General features: G+C 49.3%; 1 protein-coding gene across 1 annotated transcript in view; it reads right to left on the reverse strand.

Annotated features, from left to right (window-relative positions):
• The window catches only part of ETV5 (ETS variant transcription factor 5), a 65,578-nt gene extending 53,467 nt beyond the window's left edge, over positions 1 to 12,111 (reverse strand). Inside the window, exons 1-5 of the mRNA XM_075556177.1 lie at positions 11,968 to 12,111; positions 8,230 to 8,354; positions 7,996 to 8,083; positions 7,822 to 7,869; positions 7,677 to 7,727 (exon numbers count right to left, since the gene is read on the reverse strand). Coding sequence (XP_075412292.1) covers positions 7,677 to 7,727; positions 7,822 to 7,869; positions 7,996 to 8,083; positions 8,230 to 8,274 — 232 coding nt within the window. The 5' untranslated portion in view covers positions 8,275 to 8,354; positions 11,968 to 12,111. The remainder of the gene's footprint in view (positions 1 to 7,676; positions 7,728 to 7,821; positions 7,870 to 7,995; positions 8,084 to 8,229; positions 8,355 to 11,967) is intronic.
• Between the last annotated feature and the right edge of the window lie 6,473 nt (positions 12,112 to 18,584).

Consider the following 18,584-nt stretch of genomic DNA (forward strand, 5'->3'; position numbering starts at 1 on the left):
CTGTGAACTAGGATGTTGGGGAATGTTGAAGGGCAGTTTTACTGAGGCAAGGGGCTACCCTAGAACCTGATGCTCATCTCTCTGTGGCTGTGTGTGTGTTTGGGGGAGGGGTCACTGGTTTGGGGTGGCTCGCAGGCTATGTTATTCCGGTACTTCTGGAGTGGTCATTCAAGGTGATGTATCTGATCAGTGCCCAGTGGAGGGTTTGCAGCCACAGTGAGGCTCCCCATAGTTGAGTACCCCACTGCAAAGTGTAATTTTTTAAAAAATGGCAATTATCTGACCACAGTGGTGGGGGGGGAACCTAAACAGAAAAGCCACGGAGCAAGGAAGTGGCGTGTCAATCTAACAAGAAGTCTGCACAGTGGCAGGCCAACCTGGATCTTCAGCCATGGGCAAGCCTGGAGGTCGGGCAAGCCTGGAGGTCGCAGCACCAGATCAGTTAAGTATCTGCCACAGGAAGCAGGGAAGCAGAAGATAAAAGGGTAATAATAGCTTCAGATCAAGCCCCAACACCTCTCCCTGCAGGGGAAAGAAAAACCCTCTCCTGCAGGTTCACTCCCTTTAAACAGCTAGTCTACACGGCTCGGCGGGTTCTAGTGCCCTCCGGTGTTCAGCAGCAGCCCAGAGCCTGCGCCCGGCAGTCTGAGGGTTAAAGTCGGCACTTAAAATAAAAACTCAAACCCCATTAAGCCCAGGCTGCGAGGACAGGGCGCAGCAGGGAAGTCAAAGGAAACTAAGGTTGGAGGCTCTCCAAGCTGCCAATCACAAGCGTATTTCTAACAGTCCCCGTGTTGTTCGAGTTGGTTGTTTTTCCACAGGCTGCACAATGGGGTCTGGTTATTCATTGAAAAAGTCTGCAAGCGCGCCCCGCCCTCCATTCACAACCAATTTGGAATGCTCCATTTAGGCAGGAGGGGGACTCTACCACTCGGCTCCCCCGGGCCGGCGTAACAGGGCCCAGCTGTCGCCGCAGGGACGCTTGCTCGCCCAGCGAGTTGTGTTGATGTAAGAAATTCGGACGCGGCGGGGCGCCGGCTTGCTGCGCGCCCTCTCAAGCATCCAACTGGCCGAGACCCCGGCTGAAATCTGCAAGGGTGTGCAAGTCAGGGAGACGTGAGGTCCGCAAGGGCCCTCTGGCAAGCGGAGAGAGGCAAAAGACGCGAACTATCTTGGGCGACAGTGCTCAGGATCGGCGTCAAGCGGCGGAGACTCACTCTTCAGTGGTATTTTTCCTTGCCCCGGAGCGAGCTGAGTTGCAATACAGGATTGCGCAGGGGAAGCCAGCGTCCGGGCTGCTCCGATTCATCAGCCTCCAGGGCCACCTGGCTTCCACCGCAGGGGATTGGGGGGAGGGGGGCGTCTCTGGAGGAACTGCTACGTTCTCTGGCAACAATCGGGGAGGGGGTGAGCTACCTATGATAAACAGTTCCACCGATGCTGTGCCAGGCGTCAGAGTGCCCTCCAGAGAGGGCAAGACACAGTGTGGGGATCTGGGGTTGGAGGGCGAAATCGACTCGGAGGAAGTTGGCAAAGTACAAAGCCAAAACGTTGGCGTCTCACAAAGACGTCTCCGGTATTCTCTTTCAAGGCTTCAGTAATCACCCTGAGAGCGATATGCTCGGGGCAGCCAGCCTGACAAGTAGCCTCCATTTCACGGAGGAGCTGACGTTTTCATGAAAATCAGATCTAGGAGGGCGACTTTGAGCTCATGAGATGTTCCTTTCATAACAAGTTCGGGTGTTTTCAATATCTTGTGATTACTTTCTGACCGCCAGCTCCCAGCCCACCCCACCCCCTTCAGTGACCTCACATGGTCCCACTCGAAGCATGTCTCCCTCCATTCTGGTCACAGCACCCCCCACCCCATACCTGCCTCTAACTCCCGGGCCTTTTGCTAGCTACATCTCACTTCTTCTCCTAGATGCTGGCTCCAGCGGGGCAGAGGAGCCTCCCCTATTTGCGATGATCGGGGTGCCCTTCTACGTGGAGGCTCTTGTCCCTTTAACAGCTGAGTTGTGGGGGAGTCTACAGTCATCGACTTGCCAGGCCCAAAGATGCACTTAATGTTATGGTTACGTGACACACACACACACACACACACACACACACACACACACACACACACACCCCACCCCCCCATACTGGGCTCTTCCTTTAAGCAGCTAAGCGGGGCCTCTTAGAAGACTAGGGACAATGATAGGAACTGACAACCAAAGCCTCTGTTAAATGAGCTTGATGAGTTCACAAAATGATTTTTTTTTAAAAAGCAACCTAATCCGGTACTGGCATCAGCGTGGCTGGCACCAGCCCAAGAGCTGGGAGCTGCAACATGACAAGACTCTGAGCTCCTTGGAGTCCAAGCAGAGAGCACCGAGTGCCAGGGCACAGATGGGCCCCAAGCTGCCTCAAGGGCAGCCACGCACCCTCGCAAGGAGGCTGTGAGCCTCTCACCCGGAATGTTCTTTACCACCATGAAAACCCAAGCAATGTGTGGTTCTCTCACCCGGCCTTACCCTGCAACAGTATGACTGTTTGGGGAACGAAGTAAACCATGACACCACTAGATGGTAGGACTGGCAGCGAGCACCCATTGGCTGTTATACCATGCTACCCATCCCGCCTCACTTTATAAAATTGAAGGGCCCTAAAGTAGATGAATGACACCATTTACTGAAGGATGCCAGGATTTCTGTTACTTCTGGCACCTACGTCAAGGATCTGCCCAGTAGGCACAGATGTGGACTTCTCCAACCCAAGTCCCTCTACCCAGCACCAAGGATAGACTTGGAAGGAAAGGCTGCTGGGTTTCATTCAAGGGCTTAGAGCAAAGAAATTCCAAGGGCCAGGGAAAAGGACAACGGCATGGTTTTTAATAAACCCACCTGCAGTAAAATGACAGGAAAACAGACTTGGTCAAACACACAGCTCGTTTTCAATACAGGGTCACCTAGCTAGCTTGGTCTTTATTGAGTCCTGGGTGTAAGGATCCAACTCACTTTCAAAGCAGAAAGGAATTGGAATCTTTTTGTACCCATGAGGGGGTAAGGGAGGGGACTGGCTAACAAAGGGTTTTATAGCAGCCTTGAGAAACCTGGGGCCAATAGTGCCTCCCTAATGCGTTTCCCCTCCAGTAGCCTGTTCTTTGCTCATTTCCCCTTCTCGTCAGAATCATGGGCTCTTAAAGGGGGTAAATTTCTGATACCCTTGCCTCCCAAGTCTCTTAAAGCATTCAGTTTTCTTTATTTTCCAAAACAAAAAGACCTGAGGGAGGGCCAGAAAAACTCAGAACAAGTAAACCTGGGTATTTGCTACACCACACTTCTGAGTTCAAAAAGACAGGCTCTCATCAAGAAGGGCAGCCTCTATGACATCAACCACACATGTATTTCCCTTAAAAACAAAACAAAAAGAAAACCAGCTATATTACCTCACATGGACACAAGATTAGGATCAAGCTCAAAGGCTGCGGTGACACTTTATCTTGTTTTTCCATCCACCAATTGCAATGTATTTATGCAAAGTCGATTGTATCGGTTAATTAGCCAGTCCTTAGGGAATGGCAAACTTCCTCCAGTCATTTCACACTTTTTGAAACACAGATCTAAAATGAACACTTCCAGGGGAAAGGTAGGGTCACTTGGGCTTAAACACAATTCCTGACATTTTGTCTCATGTGGAAGCCCTAATTTTATTAGGCCTTCTCCTCAGCATAAAATATCCTAGTTATTCATGAGGTGGATGGGTAAGCATTTATATCACCCATTCAAAAATGAGATTAAAAAACTCTAAAATCTGCACTTAAAAAGGAGTCTGCAGTTTATTTGTGCTGACATCTCCAGGACCTTTAAGTACACTCAAGCAGTCAGTTCATAAAAATGAACAAAATCTCCTCTCTGAGTCTAAACACTGAGTTCCAATCAGTCACAGACTTGACTTATAGTAAATTCTCTGAGAAAATGCCCATTAAGGTTATGTATACAAACTATGTACTGACCCAAATTCCCTGGTTGGATAGTGCTATGGATTACTACTACATGGAGTCCTGGTGGTGCTGTGGGTTTGACATTGGACTGCGAATCTCAAGGTTGGTAGTTCAAACCCACCAGCTGCTCTGTGGGAGAAAGAGGAGGCTGTCTGGTTCCATAAAGATTTCAAGTCTTAGAAACCCTATGTAGGGTCATTATGCATCAGAATCTATTTGATGGCAGTGGGTACACATCTATAGCTACCTATATCTATGGCTATATATTTGGCTATGAGATACATAGTTAATATATAGAATGTAGATATACAGTTTTATCTGTACATACTAATATCTTCTAAGAAACATCAGTTTCATCATTTTTATTTGTCGTCAAATCGTAGGTGGAAAAACTCAAGTACCAAGTTGTTTATTAGTAATAATTTGCTAACTGTCCAATTCAAGAGGGCATCTATCTGTATACACACACACACACACACACACACACAACACACACAGGGGCTCAAAAAGTTTGTGAAAAAATCCTATTATCTTCAGCTTCTACTTTTCCATGAACTTTTTTGTTGCCCCCTTAATGTATATGTGTTTACACACGTGTAGTTTCTTCCATGTCCCTTGATTCACCTATCTCCTCCCTCCTTGCCCCAAACTTCCCTAGCTCTCTGCATCTTACATAGTCCCCTACAAAATGAGGGAGTCTGCTAAGATTTCTGTAAAACAGTTGGACAGTCTAGACTTTCCTGGGGGTGGGGGGCGGGCACTGGCAGGCTCCGATGGTCTAGAGGCTATTCTTTTTAATCCTTTGAATTTAATCTCAAAGTTTCCAGGTTTTGGAGTAGGGGTGGGGGTGGTGTGTGTGTGTGTGTGTGTGTGTGTGTACGCACGCACGCACAGGGGGTGAGGCACTTTACTAATGGCAATTTTCTGAGGTGGAGGTGAGAAGCATACAGCTACACGTAAATCGGGCAGTTGCCATATCTGTAAGGGTTAAGGCTTTATAAGAACAATGGTCTCATTTATTCAAATCACATTTAGGAGATGATGCCTATGGGCAAGAAACAGAAATGGGGGAAATGTATACAATATAATCTCTTTAGAAGTTGAGCTATGGTGTGTACACACATACACACACGCACACACGCCATCATCTTTCAATCACTGCCATTCCAAATAAAAACGAGTTCCCATACTAGTACTTCTGTTACACACACACATTCCCCCAAAAAAGAAAATTATCTAATCATTAACAGGAAAGCTTGACTACCGCCCACAAGAGAGCAGAAGAACATTTGCCTACAAATGTTCCTGCGACTGAGATTACTAAACCAACAGCATTTAGGAAAAAGATTTGCTTTACCCAGTAAGTGGAAGATTGGTTCATTGCACGGGTGGTTCAAGCCACCTCCTAGGCCTACATTAAATTCGAATGAGTTTCTCCCCCTCCCCCAGAGGAGTCAGGGGCTCTTGTATTCGCTGAGGAGGAGCAGTAGTCGTACCCCCACCCTCAACCCCCGGCCCAACAACACTGTGCAGTGAGCTCCCAGAGGAGGTAGAGTGGGTTTGCCAGCACCTGGCTCCATATCTCTGCCTCTGCACCGAGTCTGAACGGCAGGCCCACGCAGCCACAGAACTCAGGGCTGGAGAGCCATCACCTCCCATGTGTGTCCAAGCCAAACATTCAAGCAAGTCTGTCTATCAGCAGTTACCCTACTCCCTGCTCTGCCTCTAGAAGTCAGAGTCAGATAAAGGAAGTATTAAAAAAGAATTCTTATAAGAGAGTCATTAAAAGGCTTTTCTGCACGTCTCCACTATTTTCTCCTCAGAACACGAGAGAGCCTCAATCTAAGAAATAAAAGTAAAAAGCAAACAAAGTAAACAAACACCTCACACTTGGTAAGCAGAAACCTCTCAGCTACAGGAAACATGGGTTGGGCAGATCAACCCCACCAGCCCCCGCATAGGAGAAAGGGGAGGCTGTAAAGAGGTATAGCAACCCTCCCTTGTCCTCCAGGGTCCCTGTGAGTCGGAATTGATGGGATGATAGTACGTTTGGGGCTTTTCTGATTATTTTTAACTAAACAACTGAGCACATTCTATAAGCTGGGCAGGAATTTTTCTATGGAGCCGGAACATTGATTGGGTCCTTTGCTGTAGCCAGTTTCTACAGATAATCCTGTGTGCCTGCCATCTTTAAAGAACCCACCCTGGTTTCAGCGCATGAAATCAACTGAAGTGCAGTCATTGCACCTCCCCTTAACTCTTTGGGCTGCGGAAAAGCAAACAAAAGTGTCAATAAAAGCATTTCAAAGGGTCTCTGCCAAGAAAGCCACCTCACAAAGAGACTGCCATTTATGCTGCTCTGAGCAAGAGATGGAAAGGCCGCACCAGGCTGTCAACACAGAGCCAGGTTGGATTACAGATCTTTTCACCTTGTGTGTGCGCACACATGCACGCGCGTGCATACACACATACACCTTAGGTTGTGGTAGTTAGCCTTTCATTGGCAAGCTTCCCAATCACTTGAAAGCAGAGGGTACTAATTAACACACATTTGCTTTCCTATAGCAAAGTCCCACAGCAAGCCGTGACAAAGCTAAGGTAACCACGTATCGACAGAGTTAGTTCATTCCCTTGTAAAGGCTCATGGCAATATGCCTTGAAAGTGAGGCCTATCATTAAAGAATGTTGAGCTCGACCCTCCCTGCTTTCAGTTAACGATGCAGAACACTCTTGAGACCCACAGGTACCCTCTCTTCTCAAGGAGACTTTTACACACACACACGCACACACACACACACACACGATAAAACAAAGCTGGGAAGAATTTATTGGGTGCAAAATGAGAAATCATATCCTTGCCTGGCTCAGGTGCTTGCTATTATAAACTATGACTAAGAGACATGGTTTTCTCTATGATGCAACTCTCAAGAGAGGGAGCATTTTCTCCAGCCCTCTCTTAAACCTGCTCATTCGCCAGTGACTAATGCTCTCTAGAGCTGCCCTGTGCTGCTCAAATTTCATCATCCAGCTTTGTCCTTGATAGCTCTGCCTGGACCACAAAAGCACTCCAACCTGTTGAGGGGCGCCCTGAAAGGTCCGTGCAAATCTAGCTGGTCCCTGCTGGCGAGAGAACCGGCTCTGGTCTTCCTCACTGCATTTGACTGGCACAGCAATGGCCACTGAACGACCACTTTCAGGAAACCTTTCCACCCCTCTCTGAATGGGAAAGCCACAGCAACGACATGAAAAATTTGGAGTCAATCACTCAGGTTCCCCCTGTGACCACTCTGTGTGAACTGAGGAACAAAACTGACACACTGTCGGGTGAAACCACAATTAACTGGATTCTTAGCATTAATTATTTTTCTGAACTTTTAAAAGAAAGAAAAAGATCAGGTTCATGGTTCCCATTCAGGATTTCATTTATAAAACCAACCAACCAACCAACAAAAAGCCATGGGAGAACGCATTGCCAAACGCTTTGTGAACTTTAGAAAAGCACTTATAAATAATTTCAATATGGGATGAAACAAATGTTTCGGGGTTAACTCTGACTTACTGAAAAACCCAAACAAGAAATGGTACAGTGCCACTCTACTGGCTGCAGCTGAAAAGGAATATTCTGGACCTGGAGGTGCCATGACCGAACGGTTTCAGAACAAATGCACCCCGAGACCAGCCAGGTACTTACAGTTATCCGACTGGAAATCTGGGACAAATTGCTCATCATCAGGAACTTGTGCTGCAAAAAGAGATTTTTATTTTAGACTTCTAAGCTTTATTAAAAAGCACAGCAAAGTGTTTTATAGAGAAAATAGGACAGCCCAGAAACTTGCCTTCTGCTAACCAAGCCTCTTGCAGTTGACTGAGATCTTGAAACAACTCTGCAAGGAAGAACAGAAGACACCGAAATGAGGACAACTCCTTGTCTGGGGAAGAAGCGTCTTTGGGGCGCACACAAGGGCAATGCACTGGGGAAGTCATTGTCTAGGAGAAGGAAGCTTGACTACCTTCAGAATCATGGGCCAGATCTGTGTCCAAAAATTTCCTCTTCCTGTCAATCACAGGCCGGCCTCGACATTCCTCTGCCTGAGATTTCTGAAAGAAGTCAACAGACAGGGAAGGTGAGAGGGTAATAAAATTGTCCAAAAGGAGGTCGCACCACTAAACCAATAGGGACAAGGTCCCTACATGGGGGGGGGGGGGAGGGAGGACAAAAGAAACCAAAAGCCACATAAACTTACCCCTGGGACCATAAAAGGGACTTGCTGATCATAAAACCCATCCATGGTGCTTCCAAGTTCTCAAAGATCACTTTGAAAGGTCTCAGCATCGAGTAGTTTCGTGTGTGGGGAGGAAAGGGGTCCTCCTGTAATATAAATGTGGAAGATCTTAACTGGGGGTGTGAAGAGATGAAGTGATTTTATAGTGTTCTTTCTTTAGCAATGTGCCAAATCATTACCTTACTCTTAAGTACTGAACACCCACCTAAGGTGTAAGCTTTACAGACTAATACCAGGATTTATGAAGGGCATCCAGTGTGTGAAATGTACCTATATCCTGTCTCTCCGGATCAGTTATTATCCTACCCACTTCTCATTGGTGCACAAGGTCAGGTTCCAAAGACTAGTATGCTTTTGCTTTTTAAACCAGCATGGTGTGAAAATGGAGGATTACCATACCAGGTCACCAAAATGGAAACTGACTACATCATTACACAACTGCCAACTTACATCACTTTATAACTGCCAAACCACTGAGACTCACGGTCCAGCCAAGTTCACACATAACCTCACCGTAACCATCACAGCCGTTAGTGTTCCTCTCGCCTTGCACCTCCTTATTGCCACTGCCATTATGTACTTGGTTAACACCCCAAACTGTTGATCTTCGTATTATCCCCAAACTCAAAATGTCAGAGAACCAGATAGTGGCTAAGTGAGGGTTTGAGATTGTTTGGCACAGCCGATCTTCCAGGGTATTTGTCGTGTCTGGAATTTTTAGAGAGAGCATTAAACTGTTGACAGTGTAATAACAGGAAGCATCGACACTGGATTAAAGTGTTCTAAATAATTGGCAATAAAGAATCTGAAACACATAGCATTTCTGAAAGTACTTCGTAGGTCAATGATAACACACTGCCTATAATTCCAGGAACACACGTCCAGAGGAGCGCTGGAGTTTCACAAGGGGTGGTGGGGGAGCAAGGTTGAGGATTTCTGTGCCACTGCTCCCATACAAGAGGGACACCCACAAGGGTGACTCTGCTCTGTCCTGTGCGGTCGCCGCTACAAGTCAGAATCCACTGACTGACACGGAGTGGGGTTGTATTTATTTATTCTGGTATTGATCAGAGGCACACTTACCGCCTCACCCAATCGTGCATTTAAAAAGCACTTTCCAAACACAGGTGTAGAATCCGGGATGCCAAAAAGAACTCCATGGACATTGACAGAGATAGCTGATATCTCTAACTTCAGAATCCCAGAGGGGTTCAACACAGTTGGGGGGGTGGGGGTGGAATGAAAAGATGATAGCAACAGCATTTTTCCGCAAACTTTTTTGGACACTCCCTCTTATCTTTGAAAAGAGATCAAGGAAATTTAGATTCCACTACTCATAGTCTAAATACCTCTGTACCGCCAGATGTTTTAAAATGAAGTCAATGGAAAAGATCCATAACAAGAAAATTCAATTGGTTTCTTACAGTGAGGTCAATATTCTCTCCCACGTCTACAAACCCTGCCCCCACAAGAAAGTGCACACACATAGACACACACACACACACACACTCACGCACTCACTCACTCATTCAACAATGGCAAATGTTGGGAGAGAAAAGCGGCTGCTGGTCAAACGGGAGAAAGAGACCTAATTTTACTTGAGAGGAATGAATGGACCGTTTTCGGAAAGGCACCAGCTTCCCTATAGCTGTATTTGACTCTCCAAATCAGACCGCGGAGTCAGTAAAAGCGGAAGAGAAAACACGCATTTCATTCACCCTAAGCTCTAAGCGTGGATACAAATCGGAAGAGGGAACTTTTCCCCAGTGGATAATTTCATCTAACTGCGTTTTTCCACTGCATGGAGCACTATCAAATATTCAAAAGTGAGTGGAATGTAAGGAAACCCTGCCTGGAGAGCCTCTTCTCAGCACTTTGTAATCAGATGGCTTCAGAGTCAAAGAGGGAGAGAAGGAACGAGCACACAGTTCTTAGCTTCCTAGGGAAAACTACGCCCCAGTCGTGCTTTCTGTACAGCGCCAGAGGGTTCAAGAATAAAACCGCCCTCTCAAACGTCCCCGACCTGCGTACAGAATCCCAGCAACCTCAGCAGTGATTTGCGGGGCGTGCAAACCAGCCCTGTGTAGGTTCCCAAATCTGTTATATTAAACCGAGGCCTTAAAAATTCCGGATCTGTCTGCTGGCGCATAGAGAACAGGCGGGGGGAGGTATTTTCAGCTTCATGATGAAACACGTTGCAAAATATTTCACCATGAAAAACAAGAAAAGAATCTTTCATTAAAAAAAATAATAAACTGTCACACACCCCAAAGAGATATCGAGGTTCTTTCAAGTTGCTCTCCAGAGTTCAAGGGCTAGCAAAATTGTGTTCAAAATGTAATTTAAAAAAAAAAAAAAGAAAGCCCGCAGGGCAGACTCGAGTTCACTCAGGAGTTTAAACCACTTCCTTTGTGCACCCCCGCCGCGCCCCCCCCCATCTTGCGGGTGCCCCCAGGAAAACGCGCACAGGGCGGCGCGGCGAAATCGCGGCCCCTCCCCCGCGGCGCGCAGCGGGCCCGGTTTTATGAATGGGAGAGCGAGCCGCGGCCGCCACATCAGGTAGAAGCTGTAACTGGATCCCTCGCGCAGGGCCCCATTCACAAAATAAGACACACTTCCACCCAATTCCCAGCCTCCTCTGTGCAGGAAAACTCCTCGGATGCGCCCGCGCCCCGCCCCCACCCCCAACGCACGCCCAGCCTCCGACGCAGGCCCCTCACCCCCAGCGTTTTAGGAAACTAGCTCAATGCTTCATTCACAAAAAGGGAAAGGGAAAAAAAAAAACAGCCGCAGGGAGCAGTGAGCCAAAAAAACCCGCTTCATTCATAAAGTCACCCACATTCATAAAAACGAACTGAAGCGCCGGCTCTACCACCTCCCCTGCCACCCCCGCCCACACCAAGCATCTCTTTGGTACCCTTTTCCCACCAGAGTTCGGTTCCCCCCCCCCCGCACCCCGAGGTCCCCTGGCCCCTCAGGAAGTGTGTGTGGCCAGACCCCTAATCCAGCCCCGGGTCCAGAGTCTCTCTGCTTGCTCCTGATTTATTCTACCATCCCCAAGCCGGCTTTCGGGTGCTCCCGAATTTCTCGAGAGTCATCGCGCAGCCGGACGCCCTCAATCTGGGTGGGGTGTAAAGATGCGGGAGTGGGTGTCCACTGTGCACAACCTGAAACTCGCCAGGCCTGCCCAAGTTCCCGGCCGACCCCCAATCCCGCAGGCTACACTTGCCTATGTCACTTAACCCTTCCTGGGGCTCCGGGGACAACGTCTCGCAAATGCCCCCCCACCCCGAACTGCTTCCCACCCCCTCCCCCCTGCAGAGCTTCGCCAGGCGTCTCTTCTCGCGAGCCTCCCAGTCCCCTCGGGGCTCTCAGATCTCCAGAGATTGGAAACCCGCAACTCCGTGCTCCGCCATCCCTGCCCGGGAGCCCCCGCACCGGGCGCCCGGCGAGCCTCTCCCAGAGGTGCGGAAACCCGCTCCGGCGCTCCGGAACCGTTAGCCACTGCACACCCCCCACAAGCCGAACCGGACCGGGCCACCGGAGGAGGGGGTCATCAGCCTGGGGGGGCTCACCCTCGATGTAAAGTACACCCCACTGAAGGACTGCCAATCAGCCCGTGAACTCCCTCCACTGGGCCCTTGGGACCTATTCCTGGCTCCAGCTTCACGGTCCCCTGCCCCCGCAACGCCCCCTCACCTGAGGCGGCGGCTCTCCTCCCTTGCAAGCGGTCCCGGCGGCGCAGGCGCGCTCACGCACGCGCGCACCGGGCCTGGGAGCCTAGGTGAAAGGCTGGGCCGAACCGCTCAGGGACACTGAACCGCTCCGTGCACCCGCGGCTGGACTCTGCGCCGCAGCTGCCAACCAGGCTGGAGTGCTGGCCCGGCCCCCCGCAGCCCCCCGCTCCCGCAGCCGCTATTGGCCCGCATCCCTACCCCAGCCTCATTCCTATTGGCCCGAAGCCTCTCCTGCGGTTGTCCATCATCTCTTGTTTACCCTGTCTGCGGGCAAATCCAGCAGAGCCGCCCCACCAACTCTAGCCCCCATTGGACTGCGCCTTGTCCTTTCCCCCACCCCCTCAGGGCGCTGCTTTGCATAATTTATGCACTGGAGCCATTGTCCAATCAGCACAGGCTTGTTTATATAATGAATGTAAGGACGTTTTTCATTCATAAAAAACGCGACCTGAGGGGGAAGCTTAGCTGAGTCAGTGAAGCACTTAAAGGGGCCGGGGCCGGGAACAGCAGCCGTTTTTTCTCTCCTCACCACAATCCGGCTTTTCACTGAGACCAGGCTCCCCCCCACCCCACTCCAGCTCCCCACACCCCACCCCAGCTCCCCCCACCACCCCCCGCTCCCCCCCACCTCTGCCCCCAACAGCCTAGTGGCCAGGATTGGACCGCTTGGCGCCAGACGTTCGCAGCTGCAGCACGAAGCAAAGTTATCGTTTGAGAATTCTGGCGAGAGGAATTCGTCATTCCACCCAGAAAGAAACTCGCTGACCGACCTGGGCGTTCGGCCCACAGAAACACACCAAGCGGAAACCGAAGCCTCTAATCTTAGTTACCTTTTAAGAGAGGCCTTCATTTCTTTTCACCAGGTTTCCAGTGGGGAAGAATAAGCAGTATCTCCCTTTAAAATCTGAGCCCACAAACAGATTTTCCTTCCCATTTTACGGGCAAGGCCTAAAGACCCAAGCAAGTCCCGTTTTCTGCCCCTGTTTAATTGCAGTCATCACCTCTGCCAGAGTGGGTTCTGGACCCTACGTGAGAAAGTGTCAAGACTCAAGAATGCCCGGGGACAGCACTGGCCTGGCTACAGGAGCCCGGGCTTGCGGGCCTGCCTGCCTGCCTGCCTGCCTGCCTCTCGGGGCTACTTGTTTCTCATTTGAGTGTTGAATGCAAGATGGAGCCTTTGCGAATTAGATCTCTCGTGCAGCTGGGAAGGACGAGAAGCAACTCTGCCTGCCAAATGATCCGATGGGGCACTAACTGCAATCGCTGAGTCGTAACAGGCTGTTCCGGAAGACAAACCGCAATCCTTTCCCCCCTCTGCTCCCTCCCCATTCTAGTGAACGCCATGGGGCGGCGCTCACCACACCCCCCACACCCCGCCCAGGCTGCTAGTGGCTCCTAAGGGAGTTAGTTCCTCCCCTTCTGTCGGTGGGTGCGCAGTCCTAAAGTCCGTGCATGCTTCTTCGTGTGTTGCCCGTGAAACATGGGAGTGCACTCCCGGCTGCTTGGGTCCTGGACCCATCCCTGACCAGCGGTGAGGTACAGACCCTGGGAGAGACCCGTATGGAGGGGTCTTGAGGGTGGACAAATGCTTTGAACTTTCTCCCCAAGAAGTTCCTTGATAGTCAATTGCCTAGTTGAGCCCTTTGCTTTCATTCCTGGCTCCAGGAAGGCTTCCTCTTAGCACCCTCAGCTCACTCCCCAGGGAGGATGGTGGCTGCTGGTCTTACCCTCCTTCAGCTGCCCACCCAGCTTGTTCCGGACACCCCTGTAAGGGCTTCATCCAGAGGGCTCTATCTCTCCACCCAGTGAAAGGGAGGGCCCAGTTAGCGCCCCAACCCACTTGTCCTACCCAAATCTTATCCTATCTCCGTGTACTCTCTGAGCATGTGTTTCTCAAGAATTGCTTTTGATATACTCTTCACAGAAGCCTCTCAGGTCCCACGGGACTGCATGCCTTGCCCAAGCGTGTAAGCCACAGGACCTTCATCACCAGGACAGCTCCACAGGGTCAGACTTCATGCCTGCAGAGTGGCTCTGGCGACCTTGGCCTCAAGCCAACGCTCTTCTCTTGGGAAGAGAAGCTGGGGATTTGGGGTTGTTGTTGTTTCTGCCTCTCCGTGGGCCTGTCTCTCAGCGGCCCAGTGCACAGCGGAGTGAAAGGCATGCTGCCTGGCCTTCAACCATCCTCCTGAGAGGCTGCAGATGGGATGACTGTGAGCTGCACGGTGTTCATTGGCTGCTGCTCAGCAGTAGATGATCAGGTCTTTCTTCCTGGTTCGTCTTAGTTTGGAAGCTCCACTGAAACCTGTACATTGTTAGGGTGCGGTCTGGGATGAAGGACTGATGAATAGCGGCTCAACTGGGGGTGGGGGTCCCTCAGTGGCACAAACAGTGAGCGTCCCCCCCAGTCAGAGATGCCTGGGAAGAAGAGTCTGATGGTCTACCTGTGAATCTCTATGGAGCACAACTCTGCTCTGACTCACAGGGGCAGCACAACTTGGAGTGGATCAGACGGCAACCGGTACTTTATAGGTTGGGGCCAGAGGGATTTGGGGGTTCGGGCTTTTATATGAGGGCTGTCACAGACTCAAGAGGACACATCAAACCCATGGCCGGCAAGTCAATTCCAAAGTGTGGCGACCCAATAGCACAGAGGGGACCGGCTCTGTAGAGCTCCCTGGGATGTGCAGCGTCACGGAAGCTGGCTGCCATGTTTCCCCACAGGGAGGCTGGTGGCTTCAAGCTGTCCACCATTTCATTATAAGTCAAGTGCTTTAGCTACTGTGCCACCAGGGCACCTGGACTTAATATCAGAAGAGAACTATTACCAATGAATTATTTAGTTAATTGGTAAATATTTATTTTTTCACCAAATAGTTGATCAGACTTTACGATAGACCACCCCCCAAAAAAAGTATAGAAATGAATACAATCTTATCTTCACATCTAAAGAGCCCTCAGTCTTCTTGTAAAACTTGAGTAGTTGAGTCTGCTGAACACTCAGCATATGACCTGCTTTGTGCATATACTTTTCCACAGAATGTCTCATGCAATCTTTAAGTAATCTGAATAGGTCCGTACTACTATTATCTCCATTCTAGAAATGGGAAACAGAGGCAGAGAAGTTAAGTAACTTGCCCCAAGTCACAGAGTTACTAGGGTGCTGAACTTGGCTTTAGAATCTGTTCAGGGGAGATCTAGCAGGTCCCTGTATTTCTCAGCAAACTTTACCAAACCCATGGCCATCAAAGTGATTCTGACTCATAGTGATCCAGTAGGACACCATAGAACTGCTCCTTAGGATTTCTGAGACTATACGTCTTTACAGGAGTAGACAGCCTCATCTTTCTTCTGAGGAGTGGCTGGTAGGTTTGAACTGCCAACCTTGAGGTTAGCAGCCTCCCTCTTAACCCACAATGCCATCAGGACTTCTTCAGCAAACATTCCTTGAATCCAGACCTACAGAGGAAAGAAAAGGTTGGAAGAAGGCTCAGTTCAGTTGGAAGAAGATTTCAACTCAGTATCATGTTAGGGATGTTTGGAGTCATCCCACCAGGAATCTTGCATCTGGTCACCAGTCTCCTCTCACAGGAGGCACTGAACAGAGACAGCTAGGGGGAGTGTAGAGGGATTGGGGCATTGGGGTGAATGTATGGATCGTTCTAGTTCTGAAATCCTAGGGTTCTGGAAACCTGGAGCTTTTTGATGACCAGGGTGGGTCAGGCCTTGGGTCTGGTTGTCCTCATGGGGTATGAGGGTGCTGCTTGGTATGCTTGGGCCAGCTCAGGCCCTGGCCGGCTTCTAATTGTTGAATGTTTATTGGTAACTTTATTCCTCCTCCCTCTTTTCTTCTGTTCCTCCCCTCAGTCCACTTGTCCTCATGCTGTCTTTACCTTTATAAGAGCTAAGGGTCGGCAGTGAGAAGGTCTTTGTCTAGTACAGGGACTCTTCCTCCCACGAACGAACGCTGCTTACATTGGAGGTTTTGTTGAGCATGTGTTTTCGTATATCATTCCCTATCCTCCAGGAGAAAAACAGCACTGGAAAAGAAAACACACAGAGAGACCAGCCCTCTGAAATAGCCAGCTAGTCTTAATCTAGCCTTTGTCCTCTGGCAAGAAGCAAAAGCCAGTTAATCACTGTAAGACAACTAGACCCTTGTTCTTTAAACTCAATTTGCAGGGTGTCTTCAGGGAAGCAAGGTGGAAGGAGAGAAAAATAAGCCCCTGGCCCTGAGCCTGAAAGCTGCTGCTTCTCTTTAAAGGAGACTTTTCAAGAAAGCTGCTGCTTCTCTTTAAAGGAGACTTTTCAAGATCTTCACAAGTTAAATTATAAGACGGGAAACCAATAGTATGAGATCACCAAAATGGTGGGGGAAGCATGGTGACTTCATGTATCCTAATGAAGATGACGCTGATGTGCGTGGCAGCCCTGTCTGGAGGAATGGAGCCCGGCTAGAGGCTGGGGCGCGGCTGACAAGGACCATGGGAGCCAGTTCCCAGTCCTGTGTACCATGAAGGAAAGGACTTGAAGGCTGGTTAAAAAAAGGTGGGGGGCATGGAAATGCTCTTATCTCTACGAGAGAGAGAGGAAGGATTCTGACCGACACGCCTCCGTTTCCAAAATTCAGAAATCGATATTTAAAAACCTGAATGATAATGTTTATACATGAAAAGAGTCTTATAAATTCGATGTGTCTTTCCCAATGGCTGTAAGAGAGGGGTGTGCATGTAAGGGGGTAGGGAAGCTAGATGCCTTGAAACAGAACTCCCAGAACGGAACAGTGAGCATACTCAGGCATGGTGAAGCAGGCCACCATTGTCACTGGACAATTTGTGCAGAAGTAGTGGAATGGGAGCCAAACTGCTGTGGAAACCTTCATAAGAAACACAAGAAACTTTTTTAAAAGTCTCTTTATACAAAAAGGAACTCTATATTGTCTTCGGGGTTCCTGATAATAAGAGGAAAATAAACCCCAAAGCCAAACTCACTGATTCTGACTCATAGTGGCCCTAACCGAACGGGGTAGAACTGCCCCTGTGAGTTTCTGAGACTGCAACTGTTTGCAGGAGTAGAAAGCTCCATCTCTCTGCCATGGAACTGCTGGTAGCTTTGAGCTGCTGACCTTGCACTTAGCTGGCAGCCCACCAGAGCTCCTTATGGGAGCAATAGCAGACATTTATTTCATATGAGCCAGGCGCAGTTCTAAACACTTCACAGGTATTTCCCTGTGTCAACATGTTAACTCCAATCAGGGGCTGAGTATCCCATGACACGGTCTTCCTTTACTTATTTGTTAATCTGTGCTAAACACATGTTTAACAATAGGTGACATGCACAGGAGTCTCCCAGGATGAAAAACATGGGCAGCTATTCACTGCAGGCTAGTAAGTAAGCACAAGTACATCTGTGCTAACTTGACCTGCTGGGTCCTCCATTCCTATGCGGGATTGTCAGTTCGAGGAAGCTTTGATTCGGTGGGAAGGTACTTTGTGGTTGGAAGAGAGACAAATGCCAGCCAGACCCAGAAGCAGAATCATTGATGTTTTGGGGGCAAATATGAAACTGTACCCTACCCAGATTAGTAAGTAGGCACAAATAAACCAGTGCTTACCTTGCTTAGTTGGTGAGCCAGCATTGACCCCAATAAATCTTTACCAAAGCAAATAGCCTTCCCTTGTGTGAGAGATAATATTATTAGAACATCTCCTTTTCTCGAATGAGGAAGCTTACGCATAGAAGGTTCAATACATTGTCCTAGGGTTACACAGTGAGGTGCCCTGGTGGCACAGTGGCCTATGTACTGAGCTGCCAACCGCAAGGTCAGCGGTTTGAACCTACCAGCTGATCTGTGGAAGAAAGACGAGGCTGTCTACTCCTGTAAAGGTGTATAAACGCTTGGGAAACCCGCAGGGGCATGTGGTACCGTCTAGGGTTGCTCTGTGCTGAATTGGCTCAGGAACAGTGAGAGGGGAAGTGCACCCAGGCAGGTTCCTCCAGACCTCCCATTAACCACTCAGCGTGCTGCCTCACCAGTGCTGTGTGAGCCTAGTGGCTGCAGCAGGCACCGAAAGACGTGCAATGTGGCCAGGCTGTTTTAGACTTCACTTACGTTCAGTCACCTAACCTCCTAACAGCGTCCCCTGTGGTAGAATTCCCAGGTGCCCCTTCATTTTATAGATGAGGAACTGAGGCTTGGCGGGGATTGCTAACCTGCCCAAGGTTACAGAACTAGTACCAGGTGGAGCCGAAGCTAACTACAGGTCTTAAAGTCCTTGCTCTCAAGCAATTCACTCTGTGTCTTTAATTCTTGTCATCTCCCTCTCTATCAATGGCCCTCATCTTCCCTATGGAGCTCCAACTGCTGACTTGTCACTCCATGACAGTCCCTGTACTTCCTGGGGAGCCTGCTCCAGTAACTCTAGCCAGACATCTGTTTACAGGAGTAGAAAGCTCTTTCTTTCTCCCACAGATAGTTTGGTGTTTTTGAACTGCTGACCTTGCAGATCACAGTCCAATGTATAGCCACTACGCTACCAGGGATCTGGATACGTCACATATGATGTATTATTTAATACT

The sequence above is a fragment of the Tenrec ecaudatus genome, chromosome 8 (assembly GCF_050624435.1).
Source record: "Tenrec ecaudatus isolate mTenEca1 chromosome 8, mTenEca1.hap1, whole genome shotgun sequence".
Classification (NCBI taxonomy): Eukaryota; Metazoa; Chordata; class Mammalia; order Afrosoricida; family Tenrecidae; genus Tenrec; species Tenrec ecaudatus.